Source organism: Cinclus cinclus, chromosome 9 (genome assembly GCF_963662255.1).
Source record: "Cinclus cinclus chromosome 9, bCinCin1.1, whole genome shotgun sequence".
Lineage (NCBI taxonomy): Eukaryota > Metazoa > Chordata > Aves > Passeriformes > Cinclidae > Cinclus > Cinclus cinclus.
Window position 1 is genome coordinate 2986515 of NC_085054.1, and position 18093 is coordinate 3004607.

Consider the following 18093-nt stretch of genomic DNA (forward strand, 5'->3'; position numbering starts at 1 on the left):
CACCAAGAGTAACGATGAGCACAGACAGGAGGGAGGATTAGCTCCTGGAGAATGGGTGCTGGCTTCAGCCCCAGCTGTGCACAGCTCTGGCTGTGGGCAGTGGTTCCTCCCAGGGCCCTGCTGGTGCTGCAGGGCTGATGGCAGGGCCAGGGCTGCATCAGAGCATCAGCTGTGCTTGCTTTTAACTCGTCCCTGTTCTTCAGGGGCTCGGGAATTCCTCTCAGGGTGGGGGGGAACTCACAGCACAGGCGTGCACAGTCAGTGTCAATGACAGAAAGGTGTGCCAAAGGTGAATGCTGCGGCTGCCACGGCCCTGCTGTCACAAGGGGCTTAGAAATGCATGTAGGAAGAGAAATACGATGACATGGCATTGGGAACCCCGAGTGTCTGCCATACTGGAGTGTTAGCCCAAAAGTCTATTTAAAAACAGGGAGGTTTTGCCTTCTTGATCTTGATGCTCCTGTGAGGAATAAGAAACTAGATAGTCAGCTTATAAAACAAGGACTGGGTAGCAAAATAAGGAGAGTAAATGGCAAAAAGATAGTCCTGCAGGGGGAAACAAAAAATGTTTGTTTCTCTCCAACTTTTTTTAAATAGCAGCCCTACAAACTGTTGCATCACAAATTATAAAAAATAAATACGGAAGGATGGTAGGAAATGGCAAAAGCTATCCTTGAGCTAGCTAAGTGAAATTATTGCCTTCAAATATGTCAGCCAAGGTATAAGAGATTACAATTCAGATATCCCAAAAGTGAAAATGTTTTTCAGTTGCTGTACTATACTGCAGCAGGCTAAGAAAATATTATAAATAGAGATTTCTTTCATTAAGACAGACTTCTCTGGAGTATAGTGTTATTCTCAACAATGATGTGGTCAGATTTGTCTCATAATCATCTGCTTACATGTAGCAAGCAATACCTATAGATACTGCAGAGGTTCAGAATGGTGTGTGATAGGATAGTACACAGCTTGGAAACTGCTCTCCTGGCAAAAGTCATGGCTGCTTTTTAACAGGACCATTTGGACTTGCACATTTGAATCACAGCAGCCTAGAGACTGGAAAGCTGGAGTAGGGAAACTGTAGTGTCCTCATCTTCTCATCTTTGGTGAGTTCATGCTGGATTCTGTGGCACCAGTACTGTACTGAACATCTGTTGTTTTGATTCCTTTGTTTAAATAGATTGAATTAGAAGGGGAGGGGAAAACCATCATCTCCTCCCCCTCACCATTCTGTCCAAAGCTTAGTTACTATGAAGACAAATCTTATTTGTTTCCTGTCAGAAAAGGCTTCACTGACATGGAGCATTTGATTTTTGGAGACTGGTTCTGACTCATTTTTCAGCTACATTAAGATGTAAGATCTAATTATTGTAAATTGCATGCAGGTAGTCTGCATGTAAGCTCCTCTGTAAATCTGTAATAATGCCATTGATTTGGGTAGGCTTCACTGCATTACCTGATATGCTCTGGAATTAGAGGAGGTTAACTGAAACCAAGATCTGTTTAAATTTGTGCTGTTTAGATCTAGGAAACACTTGATTTAGTATTGCTGCTGCAGGAGATAAGTACTGTTTTCTGAGAAGCAGCAGAGAGTATCCATTGAAGGACTCTGTATATTCTTAAACCTAAAGGCAAAACATTTATAATTGTTAAATCCATTATTCTTTCATATCCTATACTTATATCAAGAGGATGTAATGGATACAACCATTTGCATGTTGATGTAAGATGAAAACAAGATCTTTTCTGTAACATCAAAATTACTCTTGATTTCTACTCCCAAGTATTAAAAACCTACTGCCAGTGAATTCTAACACCTCATCCTATGTTCAGAATCCACCAAAATAACAAACACCAATCCGAGACCGTGAGATAAGATCCCTCCAGTGGAACTCAGAGAAATTCTGTCAGATTTTGACCTTTTTCTTTTAAGATCAAAAATTTTTGCAGATTTGCACAAACCTCTGCACATTTTGGCTAAAGTTTATGCGAAACCTGAGAGGAAAAGAATGGGAGAGAGATGGAAATTTGTGCTCTTTAAATTAGAAAACAAATTACTGGCTTTAACAGGGGACATTAGAAAACATGTTTGTTGTGAATCCTAAGCATCACGGTATGAACAGCAGTTTCCACTAACACACACCCACACCATACCTTTCAGACTTTGGTGCAGCCCATGCTTTGAGCAGATGGCTCTGGGTGTCCACATCCCCTGTTCAGTCAGCAGGCTGCCTAAGACTTGGAGCCACACCAAGAGGGAATTTGTGTTACCCAGTAGCCTTCAACGCTGCGAGTATTTTAAAAAAGGAGAGTGTAGCTTATTTGTTGTTGTCATCCTCCTGACCCCCAAACAAGTCCACATGCCAAAGAATTCTCAGCCTGACTGTCAGACTCTGTGGTAACACTTTGGTTACTGCAGCAAACTCAAACCTGCTAAGCTGTTCCACCAAATGTGTGTGCAGGGATGTGTGCACAGATATGGTGGTGGCACTGCTGAGAGGGGAAAACAGCTTCAGATTCTCTTCCCCTCTGGTGCTGAACAGCTTCAGAAAACAATAATGTCATTCTAACACTTGCTACTATTTTTTGGGCATTTCAAGTGATACAGGCAGCTGAGGGTGCCCTGTTGTTGAAAGTAACTACTACATGTTATTGGCAGGGAGAATGAGCCATTTCCATGTGTTCATATTCTAACTCAATTCATACTGACTCTCTTCGTGGTTTATAGGTTTATCACTAATTTGGCACCCAGCTCTGCATCAGATGTTACCACATAGTCATCTTCATTTTTTAGTGAATGTTTCAATTTCCTGTATTTCTTCTGTGCTTTGTCAGCTGTTTTTTTTGACCTGTCTTGGGAGCAGAAATCCGTGAGAGACTTCTGGTTTGTGCATGTGTGTGTAACAGATTTGAATAGTTTTCAAGAACTGGGATGGAGAGAGAGTTAGAGGAGAGGAATGAATTCATTCAGCATTTCCTGGAGGCTCATCCAAGGAATTTCAGCTGTCTTTCGCATGCAGTTTAGAACAGCTGTGGTCTGACTGAAGATCAGTACTTCCCTTTTCTAAATTTGTAGACCATAGACAGTAAGAAGTGTGATGGGGGAACTCTTTTTGGATAAGCAATATAGATTATTTGGCTGTTTTGCAATAACTGGCTTATCATTTTTCTACATAGAGCTTTCTGTGAGTTCTGGTTTGCATCCAGAGGTCATTTCAAACGTGTGAAGAAATTTCTTTGCTTAAATTATGCATTATAAGCTGAAAGTGTAAGTACTAATCACAGACCATTTGTTTCAATGTCTATTTAGTTCTACGGTGCTCTTCCACCGAGATGCCCTGTTGGTCACAGGCTGCTAGTTTTCCAATGGAATAAACTGCAAAGACTTAGATAATCAACATTTTGAAGTTTCAAGTATGAATATTTTTGAAATTGCTACATGAATTTGCATGTTTGTGGCTTGAGTTACATTTTCAGCATTCCCTAAGTATATGTCTTGATTTGGATGGCTAGACAGACTCACCCAGACTGAGCAGCTGTCTTTCCTAGACCAGGCTTAGCCAGATTCACACTGGCAGCTGAAAAGCCACTTATTTCGTGCAATTTACAGGACAATTTAAATTGGTTTTCTTGACAATTAATTTCAACCCAAGTTTTGCCTGTAATTTGAGATCTCTGCCAATGAGATTACATCAGACAAAACTGGCGATTCAAACTTGACTGGACTTTTTTTTTTGACATAATAAATTGCAATGTAAGCTACTACAATTTGTCATTAGCCAGTGAAGTATCTGCAGGTCACTGGAGCCTTGTGCCTCTCAAATTCAGGCAGGGTGTTAATGAAGAAATTGCCTTTACCCCTGGACTGGGGTGTGTCAGGGCCAGTCTGGCAGCCCCATTCTGACACAGTAATCTGAAGTGTGTTGGCCTAGTTCTCATGAAGTTTTATTCTGATAAAACCTCGTGCCTTCCCCACAGCAGGGGAAAAGAGCAGATGGTGAAATTTCAGAGAGGCCATGGAACAGATCAACTTAAATCACATCTACCACTTGTTTGGGACTTTTGTTTGTTTATTGTTGTTTGGAGGGATTGTTTGCTTTTTTAAAAATCATGTTTATCATCACACAATTTTGGAGATAATTTGTACCCTTCATTAATTCAGTAATGAGGAAAACCTTAAAAATTCTGGAGTTCTTCAAGTTATATCTACATTTAAGTAACAAGTTGATAATTAACAAGATGTAAATCAATCTGTTAGATCTAAGTTAGATGCTTCCTAAGGTATGCATGCTAAAAATTTAGAGGAGTATGTTGAGTTTATTCTGGAAATTTATCAGTCTATACAAAACCAATTAAAACTTCAGTAAGTTTATCTTCACTAAGGACAAACTCACCCTGGGCTCTGGAATGTAGGTTGAAAGGGACAGGCAGAGCAGCACTGGCTGGAGATCTCCATTGCTGGCCCAAACTCATATATTCACATTATCCACATGCACCCCTTCAGGTGGTGTGTCACTGGAATATTCACTGTTTCCTTCCCCCTTCCCTGGTTTTTAATTCAATCTCCTAGTTGAGAGAAGACTGGGATTCAAAAAATTAACCAAATGCCAACAAGAGAGAAAAGTAGTGCTCTGCCAGGGCTGGCTGTACGGAAGGGATGGCAGGCATCCAGAAGCAAAGACGAAGTTCTCGAAGCAAGAAGAAAGCTGAAAGAAGCAGCTGGGTAAAAGGAAACACATGAACAGAAAATGCAAGTGTGACACTAAGCCAGGGACCAAGCAGGTGAACCCTCGTCCTGAATTAATGCTTTTAATGTGTGTGTTTAATGCAGGGTGGTGTTTGAACCGTGTTTAGAGGCAGCACATGTGCTGGTGGCCAGTCTATGCCAGGTGTCAGTGAAGAATGAAAAGACAAAAAGAGAACTGTGTGTATTGCACAGCCTCTCAAAAACAAACCAACCCCCACCTCCCATTGAAAAAAACCCCAAATGTAGGTCAATCGTGCAGTAGATCATTATTGTCTTTATTCCCCTCACTTCTAGTATCACTTTTATGTTTATGGAAAATTGGCAATTAGTACATAAAAATTATTTTTGTGTTATGCTACTGGGGCACTAGGAATATGCAGAAATGGTTTTTAGGGGAGAAAAAAAATTATTTTTTGTGAGTAGAGTCACCATCAGCACCTTGATTCTGGATTACCATGTTTTTGACTCAGCTCTTCTGCAGTTTTAAAATCAACTCATGTTGACCATTGTAATTTCATTATTATTTTAAATGGAAGAACTGCATGTTTGAAAGGATAGCCTTATTAAAACATTTAAGATTACAGCTTATCCAAAGAACTGTCAGCCAAATGTAAAAAGTATTGGTTTCAGGATAATTTATGGATGGTTGTAATACAGATATATTCCAAAAATACATTGTATTTACACGGGTATCACTTCATGTTAATGGTTTACTTAGATCCTTCTTTGTCTGTTCCTTTGGCACAGTACTTTTCCAGACAAGAGGGTATAAAAATGCTCCTGCTTTTCACAGTGGTCTGTCAAAATCTTACCTTCTTAAGACACATTCTGTGTATTTATTACAGGTGATGGTACAGCTGGTGGATTCGCCGTTTGAAACTGAAACAAATAATGCCAGCTGGGTTTTCTGAGTCTAAATATTACTCTAAGAGAACCTGACACTTCAAGTGACATGATTGTTGGGGGTTGGTTCTCTCCCTTTTCCCTCTGTGGAATTTTCCCCATTGTCATGCTAAGATACCTGGTGACTGGGCCCTGGTGACAAGGGGGAGGAGAGAGGAGAGGGAAACCCCTCGATATCCAAACATCCAGAAGAGGAAGAGGAAGTTTCTGTCTCTCCCCATTTTCCCCCCTTTGGAGTTTTGCCACCTCAGCCCCATCGCTGCCATCCCATCGCCGGGAGCCATCCTCACTGCTGTGGGACCCTGCCCTGCTCCCTTCTCACTGTAACCTGCCCTCATCCAGCACTCTGCTGATCACCGGGACCCACACCGTGAGCGGAGAGCTCTCTCTCCATCTCTCTCTCCCCCTGGGACAGCGCTGCCATCACCCCCAGCCCTCCTGCAGCTCTGCGGGACCTGCCCGCCCCCAGCACCGGGAACTGCAGCTCAGGGAAAAGGTGCCTGCAGCCAAAAAACACTGGGACTGAGTTACTGTTCTGTTTGTGGGTAATTCCATAGCTGCTGTTGTTCTTGTTTGTCTTGTTAGATATACTAGTAAACAACTGTTATTCCTACCCCCATATCTTTGCCTGAGAGCTCCCTTCATTTCAAAATCATAATAATCTGTAGGAAGGAAGGATCACATTTTTCAGTTCAAAGAGAAGCTTCTGCTTTCCTTAGCAAACACCTGTCTTTCAAACCAGGACAATGATCTTTTTAAAAAGTGTTTTGAAAATCTTTCTGGAAAGGCAAGAAAACCATTTAAGGTTGCTTACCTTACATTCAGGAGTCTTTAGACAAAGGCATGCACGTTTTTAGTTGCAGTACTTCACTTGCAGAGCAAAGGCATCCTTCCCTTGTTCTTTGCCATTTTCACCAGTTTTGCTCTTTGATATTTCTTAAAACTCCTTACTCAGAACTACATATATAGTGTATATATATATGTATGTCTCTATTATAAACCTGGAAGTCAGAGATCTCTCTAAGAAACATTAATTTAAGCATTTCACTAGTTAGTGCTGTACAGGTGTTACACTAGTAGAAAACCAAGACATTGGTGAGGATATTCATGTGTGGTCTCCACACAGTTTAACAGTGCTGGTTTAACATCACATGTATGTAAGCTAACAAGCTGCAGTAATAGCTTTTTCATTTGAATGCTCAACTCAAAGCAAAACCAACAGAGAAATTGAGCATGTTTGAATAGTGCTTATCCTCTATCGAGCTAAAAGATATTGCAACTTTTTGTATCTGTAACTTCTAACAACAGATTACTTCTACTTTTGCCTTCTCTGTGTGATCCACTATTGTTTCTACACCTCTGCTTTTAGGACCAAGATCCCACATTAGTGCTACTGCAACACAAGTACTGTGGTACATGGCTGGCATTCTCATAATCTACAGCCCTAATTTATGAGCTACTGAAATATGCAATTTCACCTGCCACTAAATCTGCCAAGTTCCTCTATATCATGCTGTTTACTCTGCACACATACCAAGTCTTCATCCCAGAAAGAAGCCTGGGTTCTTAATTAAGGGCCAAATCATAAGGACTGCCAACAGCCAGACTGAGAGGAAAGCTGAAATCTCATGTTTATCTGAAATGACACACTAAACCAATGAACTGTTAATAAAAGCTTTAATTTTTTTTCCAACAGAAAGCAGGTAAACTCAAAAAATAATTTAGTCGGTGAGTAGTTTTTCTGTAAGTATCAGCAAACAGTTTACTTCTTATTAAAAGGGCTATACAAATAGTAATTTAAAAAGATGTTAATTCAAAGCCATCAAAAAGGGAGGAAATGACATTTGCTTTGTTTCACATGAATCCCATTTGGGCTTTGCTGTTTTTCTGTGACAAATATGGATATGGGTTACCACCAGAAAACCAGGAACAGCTCTCTGAGCAACCAACCAGTTCCTCCTTTCTTTGGAAGTTGATTGTGTAGAGATGCTAAAAGAGAGCAACTTAGGCAGCAATCTTTGTTTTTAAAGTCTTCTGGTTGTTGACCTTCATGCCCCAACATCAGAGGCTGTAGCTGGGTATCTGTAGCAATACAGTTTGTTGTCTGCTCCTCCACTCAGTAACAACTGATGAGAGAAGGAAACTGATTAATATCAGAACTAAGCAAAGTAAGTACTCAAAAGGACTCAATTTTTCTTTCCTTTATAAAAAGTAGTAGCGAATAATGAACTGTTAATGCATGACTAAAACCTGGAATCAAAGTGCAGAAGCAACTTTGTCTCTCACTCTCCTCTTAAAATTGTGAGAAGTTGTATAGGAAAGTTGCCAAGGCTTCTCCTGACTTTTACAGTGAACAGAAGCCCCACTGAGCATCTTGGACCATTCACAGAATGGTGAAAAACGTGTACCACTACAGTAGCAGAACAGCTTGCTATAAAGGATTATATGGTTTCCCCCACCTACATGTACTGCCACACCCCAGCTTTACTTCATGCTGCTGCTTTAGTCCCAGTAGCAGAAGACTACCTTGGAACATGTGTTTTCTGAGTAAGGTGCAGTGCTGTTCTCATCCCTCCTTGTTTGGAGTATCCCTCAGTTAATCATGCTCTGTTAAAACCACAGAGCTTCTGCTCCCATCATTCCCTTTGCAGAGTGTGGGGACATACTGCAGTGCCTGTGCCACCACCACCCAGACATCAACCATAAACACAGCACAACTACAACTGCCTGTTCTCTTCTGGCTTTTAGCTCTCTTCCAAAACACCACGTGTATAAATCATGTAATTTGCTCTTCAGATTCTTACCCCTGCTTCTGTCCAGTCCACACACAAAACCTTGTCTTCATGAGCAGCCAAGTCATACAGAGGAGCTTTGCAACTAGTGAAAAACAGGTTTGAAGTTATGTGAGCAGTCACATACAACAACTGGTCCCAGGGAGAAATGCTATCCCAACCAAACGTGATCAAGCAGTTACATAAACTTTGAGACTCAGAGTTCAGACATCAACCATCTGTGATGCTTCCTCTGCTTTCCCCAGAGCCAATCACATTAATATTATCCTCTCCTACATCCCCAAAAAGCAGCAACATTTTTTATCTGCTTGCAAACAACCTCAAGACTGAAATTCAATTAGCTGTTAGGTAGAATTTATTATAGCTTCCTTCTTCCATGTGTAGATGCTGCTCAACAGCACATCTTCCAGCCCTGTGGTAGACTACAAGTATTCTTCTCCCTTTTATTATATGCTTAACTTCCAAAACCTAGAGGGTTTTCACAAATGCCACAGGTGTTTCCAGTGAATGTCTCTGACTGCTTTTGCCATTTCATGAGGGGTAGCTCACCCTGTAAGCTTACATACCTTTGAACATCAACCAACACAGGTTTATTTTACCTCCTTGTGTCCCAAAGCTTCACAATGTTGTCCAGAGAACCAGAGATCAGCTGATGCTCGTGGGTAGGTGACCACTTCACAGATGTCACCCAGCCTGTGTGAGAAGTCAGAGACAGGAGAACCAAGGAGCCATCTGAATAGAAAGAGGAACAAACAGAGACAGCAGCAGATGCTGAAACCAGCACTTTGAAGATGTGTACAAAATCCAGTGCGATGCAGTTCAAGTTAAGTGTTAACTGAACTTTATTTAAAGTGAACAAAAATGTAAGGCACACGAGTTCTGGGGAAGAAAAAAAAAAACCCAAGAAATAAACCAAACTGAACAAAAAATAAACCAACCCAAAACCCCTTAAAATATATTTTCTTGCCACTAAATTTCCTTTACAAAATTTTTTTCTTTAAGGCAAGCAAAAAAATTTGATTTTATTAACAACATGTAATATGCTAGTGAGCTTTGGATCAGATTTACAGAAACTAAACAAGTAAATGTTATTTACTATTTGTGGCTTTCCAGTACTGAAACAGCCTACAAAAAAGATGTTTTCAAGGCCAGGCTGGGTGGGGCCCTGAGCAATCTCCTCTGGTGGAAGGAGTCCCGGCCCAGGACAGGAGGGTTGGAACCAGATGATCTTTAAGGTCCCTTCCAACCCAGACCATTCTAGGAAATGTGTCTATGAAAATAAATCTGGTAGGCTCAGTCATAATATCTGTAATTTCATCTGTTTATGAAATATAGTACCATGTCCAAGTGACTACTGTTTCACTATTATGATTATCAGATCAGCCTCAGCCTGAACCTTTAAAAAAAAATCCATTCAGCAAGTGCACAGTTGAACATTCATTAGTAAGTTTAAAAAAAGGAGAATAATTTCTGAATTATCAGGTAAGAAATTCAAACAAGTCTTGCACCAGAATACAGAAAATAGATGTAAGCTTTGTATTTAATTAAAAGCCCCCAAATGGCTGGTTTTTTCAAGCAGAGGGACCAGAAAAGTTTGTGAAATGTCTCTTGATAGGACCAAGTTCTGATTTTGAAGAACCTCTTTAAGGCCATGCATGTTTAAGCTCACCTTTGCTGCGAGGATCCCATAGTCTTATATGTCTGTCAGTGCTCCCTGATGCAAGACGTCGACACAGGGGTGAGTAGGAGACAGAATTAAACACTTTGTTTCCAGTCTGTAGGTAAAGAAAATAATAACTTTAAGAGAGGAGCTACTATTTTACACAGCTTTTTCTCTGAGGTGGACTTCAGCTGAACCTACAGCCAGAATATAGTGATCTCACCAAAGTTGATTTGAGCTCTCCAGTCTCAGCATCCCAGAGTTTAATGGTGTGGTCCCATGATGCGCTGCAAATTTCTTCAGCATCTGACCACAGCACAGAGGAGATGGCTTCTGTGTGGCCAGAGAGGGTTGCCAGGGGAGTCTAGAATTTAATAGTGACACATTGAACAAGTTTGGGAAAAAAAAAAAAAAATCTATTATTTCAACAAGTAAAAAAGTCGGATTATCCTGAGATATACCAGCGGAAGTTTTAAAGTCACTTTCAGCAAACAGGAATTATTTGTTGCGGCTACAATTCTAAAGAAAAATCCTGGTCAAACCCAGAGCTCATCTTACCCTTGTTAGTCCCAGCTGTTCAGTTTTCTGCTTTTTCCGTGGTCTGTTAGCTGCTTCTTCCATTTCATCCTCTTCATCTGTAGGTACTAGCACAGAAGACAGGCAGACTTGAGCTACAGGTGCTTTAATTCCCATCTCCATGTAAGAAATTAAGCAAATATTTATGGTGTCTGCAACCATCATGCAGGTGATAAGAAGATCTGATATCGTGGAATTATCTAAACCAGTAACTCAGATAGTGATGTATAGCCTTACAAACTTACATCTTACCTGCAGACCAGATCTTTAACATCTTATCCCAGGACCCACTGCAGAACTGCACGAACAGAAACATTTTGTTAAATGTTGATCCACACAGACCTTGGAAGAGAAACCTGCTTGAAAAACTAACCAATGGGTTATAACACACAAATAACAGTGATGGGCTCCTAAATTTCCCCCCAAAATTTTTGGCATACATCAAATTATTCTTTTTACTTCCTTTGTAGGAAGAATACCTACAAAATATCTACTTCCTTCATCACCAAAAAGTCTGACTTTAACCTATATGATATTGAGTCAAGCAATAACTCCACCTTTGGTGGGAGTGCTCATAACTGCTGAATTCCTGGGTGAAGGGAAAGAAGAAACCTGCTTTTTCCAAGAACCCTGGAAATCTTTTTCCCGCCAAAACCGCCAGGAAAATTTACACCAAATTTGAAAAAAGTTCATTATGGCACAAAATTCTCATGCATTTAAAGTAAAATACACTTTAAAATTTAACTTGTTTTCTAAATTAAATGATTTTGCGATTCTATGACTTAGCGCTGACGTAACACTCCTAATTTCCAACAACCACCACTAACAACAAGACTGAAAAAAATATCACTGCGCTCTAAAATCGTGATGATGAATACCCACACAAGGACAAAAAAAGGATTTTTGAGGTGCAGCCTGCTAAAGCCCAAAACACAAAGGTTTCTTTCCAAAAGTCACTCACTTTGGTTCTTGTACAATCAACAGCCACGGACTCAACACTGCCAGCGTGTCCCCTGCAGCAGTGAAGGGCTTTCACTTTGTTTTTCTCCACGTTCCACTCCCAGAGCAGGACAGTTTGGTCCATGGAAGCACTGAGTAACAGGCACGATAAACTATCTGAGGAAGAAAAAAGTTACACTCATGCCCAACTCAGCTTTCCAAAGTCTTTATAAATAACAATTCTAATCCTAGGAGAAACAGCAGATAGACAGAAACTCATGTGTTTCATGTTACCCTGCAAGTACAATTAATGTAACTACTTATACACTAGTATTTGCTAATGGAGACTGCAAGGTGGATAGACAACAATCCTCTTAAAGTAACTATACTCATTATTGTCAAATGACTATTTTATGCAAGCCACGACTTCATTTCTTACACCACTGACAGAGAATGAAATAATTACATTTAGATAATTAAACATTCACAGTTAAGGAATGCTAATGTTCCTCCCCCAGTAAATCAAACTACTGCTATTCCCCTGCTATGTGTACTGACCTTGCTTCACCCACGCCACATCCTTCACTACTTCTGTGTGCCCAGCTATTGTTGTGATGGCTTTTCCTTCCACAGACCAGATCCGAGCAGTCTGATCGTAGCAGCCAGTTAATATCCTACACAGCATTGGAAACATCATTGCCTTTAACACCAACAAATGTTTTTATGAAATAAAGCCTCAACCATAAACTTGGAAAACTATTAGCATGGTAACTGGTTTAAAAGAAATAGCTTGAAAGAGGGGAAAAAAAAATCTTTTTGCTACAGAGGCTTTAATTAAAGCCTTGCAACTGAGAGGCCAAGAGTACAGGCTAGAAAGACAAGCAGTGAGAGAGTAGTGCATGTTCTGGCTGATGGGACTTAAGATCCCTTATATAATTTACATAATTCAAAACTTAATTTTTTAGTTTTATCATGTCACCAAAGGTTTTCAAAGCATTTTCAAATCTCTACTTAATATATGAATGTTACCTAGCTGATTGGGAAATGAATGTGAAAATACAGTAGAAAAAGGCCTCCAATTATGCCTCTTTGGCTTTTTTTCAGGAAAATCTCTGTAGAAAGGGATGCTATTCTCTTTGTTGCTAATGGTTGTCACGTTGGAAGACAAGGGTTTAAGCAAAAAAAAAAAGAGAGATTATGAAAACTTGCTTTCCTTTAAGAAAAAGGATACTAAACCGCATTTGTTTCGTTCATCTGTAGAAGCAGTTTCTCAATTTCAGTGTCTATCTGTTTTCTACCTGTGTTAAAGCCACTGTCATGTGACAGTGTAACCAGAGAACTGCTTACAAAAGCAAGTAGCTGACTGACTTGACAGGTTAAAAAAAACAAAAATAAAGCAAAGAGAGGGGGAAAAAAAACCCACCCAAGGGATTATTAAAGAGAGAATACTGCTCTATTTGATATCATGGAGGAACATGAATAAACAAGACAAAACTGAGAACTGGTTTAGTGAGCTACCATTCTTCAGTGGCTTGAACAGAACTGATCCAGTCATCATGGAAGATGCATTCTTCTGGCTGAGGGGCCATGTATTTCTCCACATACTCTATTTCCACCACTTCTTCCTGAGTTAACAGACAAAATATTTATTTAGCAATGTAGCATGGTTTTGGGTTTTTTTAATCACTAACAGTAAAATTTAACAGTAGTGTGGCACAAATATACAAGTTTATTGAGCAAAGGTTTTGGTAGTCAAGTCCTTCGCCACATCAGTAGAACTGAAGGATTTAGAAAAAAAGTGTGAATTACATTGCTTTCGTATTTTTTATCAAATTACTATTAATACCTTGCTGGAAGCAAAAGCAAGTGACTTCACTCTTCTCACATTCCTCCTCTTCTATATTTACTAATACAAAACTGGCACCTAAAACACTTTGCAACGTTTTCTAGAGGTAATATTAAACCAAAAATATTTTTATCGACAAAAAAAATATTAATATTAAAAATATTAATCCCCATTATCCCCCACCGTAAGAGGCAAAAATGTATTCATGACTAAGTGAATAAGAGAAGAATTTCCCCTCTAACAGTACAGGGACAACAGATTGGACAACATTCCTTGCACTGCTCTGTCTGTAGTCTGTAAGCACTGCAGTTCATAATGGATTTAAAAATATAGGGAATTCTCATGGGAAAGTCAGAAAATACGTGAAACTAAGCAAGGAAATCTACCTAGCTGACTAGTGCAGTATTTAAATCCAACTGAAGTAAACTGGCTAAGCCTGTTCTGCTGTCCAAGAAGGGGAGACACTGAGTATGACTTACTGTGGAAATATTTTCCATCTCCATGTGTGTGACCAGTGGCAATCGCAAGAACTGGCCATTGATAAGGAAGTCAAATTCCACATACTTGTGATCCTCTGAAACAAATTGAAAAAAAAATCAGTGTTCAGGTGTCACTATTTATTTGATACCACCAAGAATGGCATCATTTTGTGACTGGTTCAGGAAAATGGAGCCAGGAAGTGTTTAAAAAAGACCTAAACATACACAACCCCCCAAAACCAAACCAAACCACCAAAACCCCAAAACAAATGACAACAAGAACAAAAACCCCAACCAATTACTTTTTTCTCCCAGTTTTAAGTGGGCAGCCCATTACTTCCACTGGATTATTTAAATTAAGAGGAAGGAAAATTTGCTGTTGGGGTTCAAAGAGTTGTTTGCCTCTTAAATTTTAATTTCTCTGTAGCTACATGTGATCAAATCCCAGCGGTGCTTCCTGACTGTTCTGTATGGATCTTGCCACTCGTTACCAGCAGCTAGAGCCCTGCATTTCTGGCAGCAGTAGGAAAACCCTAAGAACTTTTCGTTCATATTTCTCCCTTTGTAATGGCATAAATGACAAAGGTTCTGCATTTTGGCAGAACCGCTGCACTGTGCAATAGTTTTCTGGTTCAAGATTGTTTGCAATGTCACGGGTGAAAAGCAACCTGCAGAAGGCTGAAGAAGCAAGGACCCAGTTTCTTATAGAAAATGGGATCTTCCAGCAACATTGGACAAGCGGCTTTCCCCGGATAAGCTTTTAAGTCGGTCGGCCCATTTCAGCGCTGACAGAACAGCTGAGGTTTTCTTATAGGCTGTTACAAAAACCAGACCTCTGTTTTCATCAGTTCGCGTGCCAGGTTTTGGGCAACGCTTCCCTTCCCGTCTGTGGCAGCCTGGCGCGCGGCGCCGGGCACACACACGCTATTATTATCCCAGCCTTTCTCCCGGGGATGCCCAAGTTCCAGCAGTGCCTCCGTGCGGGCAGCAGCGGGGCAGGACCGGCTCGGGCTGCCGGCGGTGACAGCCCCGCGGGGCCCGGCCCGGGGACGCGAGGGCCGCCCCGCCGCGGCACCTACCGTGCGCTGCCGCCAGCAGCTTGTTGATGAGCTGGCTGAGGCCGGCGGTCTCGGAGGTCGCGGGCACCGAGAAGGGCACATCCTCCACGGCGAACCTGCGGGCACAGCGCTCCGTTACCGCCTGCTGCGCCGCCCGCTCCCGCTCCCGGCCCCACCCCCGGCCCCGGAGGGGAGGCCGCTCACCTGCGGTTCTCGGTGCGGAACCGCGCCGTCAGCTGCGCCGTGGCCGCCATGGCCGATCCCCGCCCGAGCCCCCCGCGTGCCGCGCGCCCGCCGCGCTCCCGAGAGGCCGCGCGCCGCCGCCGCCTTCCCGGCGCCCCCCGCGCGCCCCCGCCCCGCCGAGGGCGGGCGCGCGTGCGCGGAGCGGAGGCGCGCATGGCGGCGGGGCTGCGGCGGCCGAGCCCAGGTGGAGTAACGCGCCTCCGGCATCTCCCTCCCGGGCCGCCCCGACGGGACCTCGCCCGGCGCCTTCCGCCGCTCCCGCCGCGGGGCTGCGGTGCAGAGGGGCGCGGCGGGCGCGTTGCGGGCCCCTGGCAGGTGCGGGAGCGGCTCCCGTCGCTGTGCCGGGCCGGGCAGCGCCCCGTGCGGTGCCCGGGGTCGCCGGAGCGGTGGTCTCCTCTTGGAGTCACTCGGGTTGTGTTTCCCTGCGTGTCGAGCGACACACCCGCAATAAACTGCCTGCTAGGAGTAATAAAGCAACGCGCGGCGGACTTTAAAAGGAGCTGTAAGTGAGTTTGGTGCTTTGGGAGAAGGCTGCTTGCGGTGTGCATACATTTCCCCCCACACACCTTTCTGACAGTTCTCCGTGGCCTCTGGGGAACTGCTGCGGTTTCCCCGAGTGTGGACTCGGGTTCTGGTGGCTCCGCTCGTTGGAGCGGGCGGGTGTGGAGTGTTTGCTGTTTCGTGGGACTCTGAAGTCTCATCTGTTTCTTAAGCGTACTGCGGAGACCTGGCGCTGTTTGTCAGCGAAATTGGCACAGGTGCGTTTTCCAGTTACCGGTGCTGGCTACAAAAAACTGACTTGGGGAAACCTTTTAAGTGTGAGTCCCCAGATGATATCTGTAGTCTTACCAGCATCTGCCTCCTCTTCCGTGATAGAGAGATAATGCTAAATCCCAAGCGTGGTACAAGTTGACAAAACTAATTGTAACTTCTTTACTGGGGAGTATCACTATGCCCTAATTTCCTCCCTGATATGTTTTACTGTAATTCGTGCCCTTGTGAATTTGTGCCACTGTGAATGGTTGTAGAGAAATGCCCTCAGAGGGAGCTTTTTCAGACAATATTTGGATTGCTGTAAGCTATGCAGTTATCTGAAGTCTTCTTATAAAACCGCTGCAAGATTTTGCAGAAAATCCAAGAGAGACTGATGGTGAAGCGTTCTCTGGCTGCTTGCTGTCTGTGTAGAGGTGACCCAAGGACAACAATGGCCCTAAATTTCCCTTTATTTGAGAAAAGCGCTTCCCAAATGGAAGCAGGGTGAAGGAAATGGACCTGTGGCGTTAGAACACACTAACCCATGTGTTGGAGGTGGCGCTGGGGTGCTGGACTCGGGAAGCAGCCTATAAAGTGGTGGGGGTGGAGTTGCGTTGAGGCTACAGAGAATGAATGGCCTGTGTGCTTTGAGGATGCAGCTCATGTTCCCACAGCCCACTGACATTGAACTTCCACATTCCTCCTTCAGCTGACTGTTAAATGTGTGATACGGTGGTGTCACAGCGGGAGTCTCTGTGGTGCTCAATGTTTGTGAAGAGATAAGCGTTATTTACACGTTCATGGCAAAAGATCCGTACGTGTACATAAATGTACAGGATTTAACTCTCCTGTTTGGGGAATTGGTCAGCAATATTTATACAACTATAAAATCTATTAACTGTGTATGTACTTGCATACCTCTGTAGAAGAGTATTTCTTTAAGACAAAAAATAATAATCTTTGTGATTGCATGCAAACACTTAGGTTAATGAAACCTGCGTGGTTAAACCATGAAGTCGATTTTCCAAGTGATGCACATACCAATGGTTTGCCTGGGTTACAACAGTGATTAGACAAAATCATGGGGCAAAATTGTACCGCAGGGATTATTCTGAACACAAATATAAAACTTCAGGTATTCCTGGGCTGCTTATGAAAGGAAGCGGGGTAAATATCATGGTGTATTTGCCCTGCTGCTGGATTTGTTTCCCTGAGCTTTGTTATTAACTATTGCTAAATGGAGGATGTGGAGCTGCCTGGGTCACTGGTCTGTCCCCATCGAGCTGTCCTTGTGTTCTGTTGTTGGGTTCCAGCATGCTCAGAATACGTGTCATCAGTGTCTCTGGGACAAACTCAGTTTATCTCAAAGAACTGAATGTGCTGCTCTTGCAAAACTGCCATCTCTTCTTTACTTCTTTGAACGGAGAGGAAATGGTTGAGTGATGATGAAATCTAGCTTTCTGGGTTTGTGGTTTTTTTTTGTTTTTTTTTTTTTTTTTTTTTTTTTTGGTTTTGTTTTTTTTTTTTCATTTGCTGCTAAGATACTTCAGACATTGTAACTGAAACATCTCGTAATTGCTCTCAGATCCAAAGCTCAAAAATATTTGGTAAACATGAGGTAACTTAATTGGAACTTGGTCTGGAGTGTCATCACTTGAAAATTGAATGGAAAAATAAATCTGCTTTAGATTAAAGTATTAATATATTGAGCATATGAGCAGCTTAACTTCTCAATGTTGTTTGTATCAGCAGGATGCTTTATTCAGCTTCAAAAGCCAAGGAGATGTGGATTTACTTTGCCTGTGTCCTTTATACCTTTGCAAAGGAGAATAAATCTGTGCTTTAAGAGTTGTACAGTTCTTTTTGAAGCTACTCTCTGGCCTGTTGCAGTCTCCTTACAAAAGCTGTAAACAGTTGAAATACCACAGCCAAGAAGGTCCATCTTGGGGAATTTACTTGCGTGGTGTGGTGAAGAAGATGCAGCTGGTAGGAGTCATGTGCTAATGTAATGCAGCCTGCCTTTAAAATAAGTACTGAAGGGAAAAACCATGACTCCCCTTCTCCCTCCTTAACCCAAGCTACAGGAGTTTTCTTCTG

At 42.3% G+C, this 18093-nt stretch overlaps 1 protein-coding gene across 1 annotated transcript; it reads right to left on the reverse strand.

Annotated features, from left to right (window-relative positions):
- Positions 1-7355: 7355 nt before the first annotated feature.
- WDR12 (WD repeat domain 12) lies at positions 7356-15260 on the reverse strand. The gene is made up of 13 exons (XM_062498179.1): positions 15205-15260; positions 15022-15116; positions 13943-14037; positions 13136-13242; positions 12176-12291; positions 11640-11794; positions 10931-10976; positions 10661-10746; positions 10326-10466; positions 10112-10217; positions 9042-9174; positions 8455-8527; positions 7356-7776 (listed from the first exon to the last, which is right to left on the reverse strand). The coding sequence occupies exons 1-13, from the start codon at positions 15252-15254 to the stop codon at positions 7699-7701; spliced, it is 1281 nt and encodes a 426-aa protein (XP_062354163.1). The 5' UTR covers positions 15255-15260; the 3' UTR covers positions 7356-7698.
- Positions 15261-18093: the final 2833 nt, after the last annotated feature.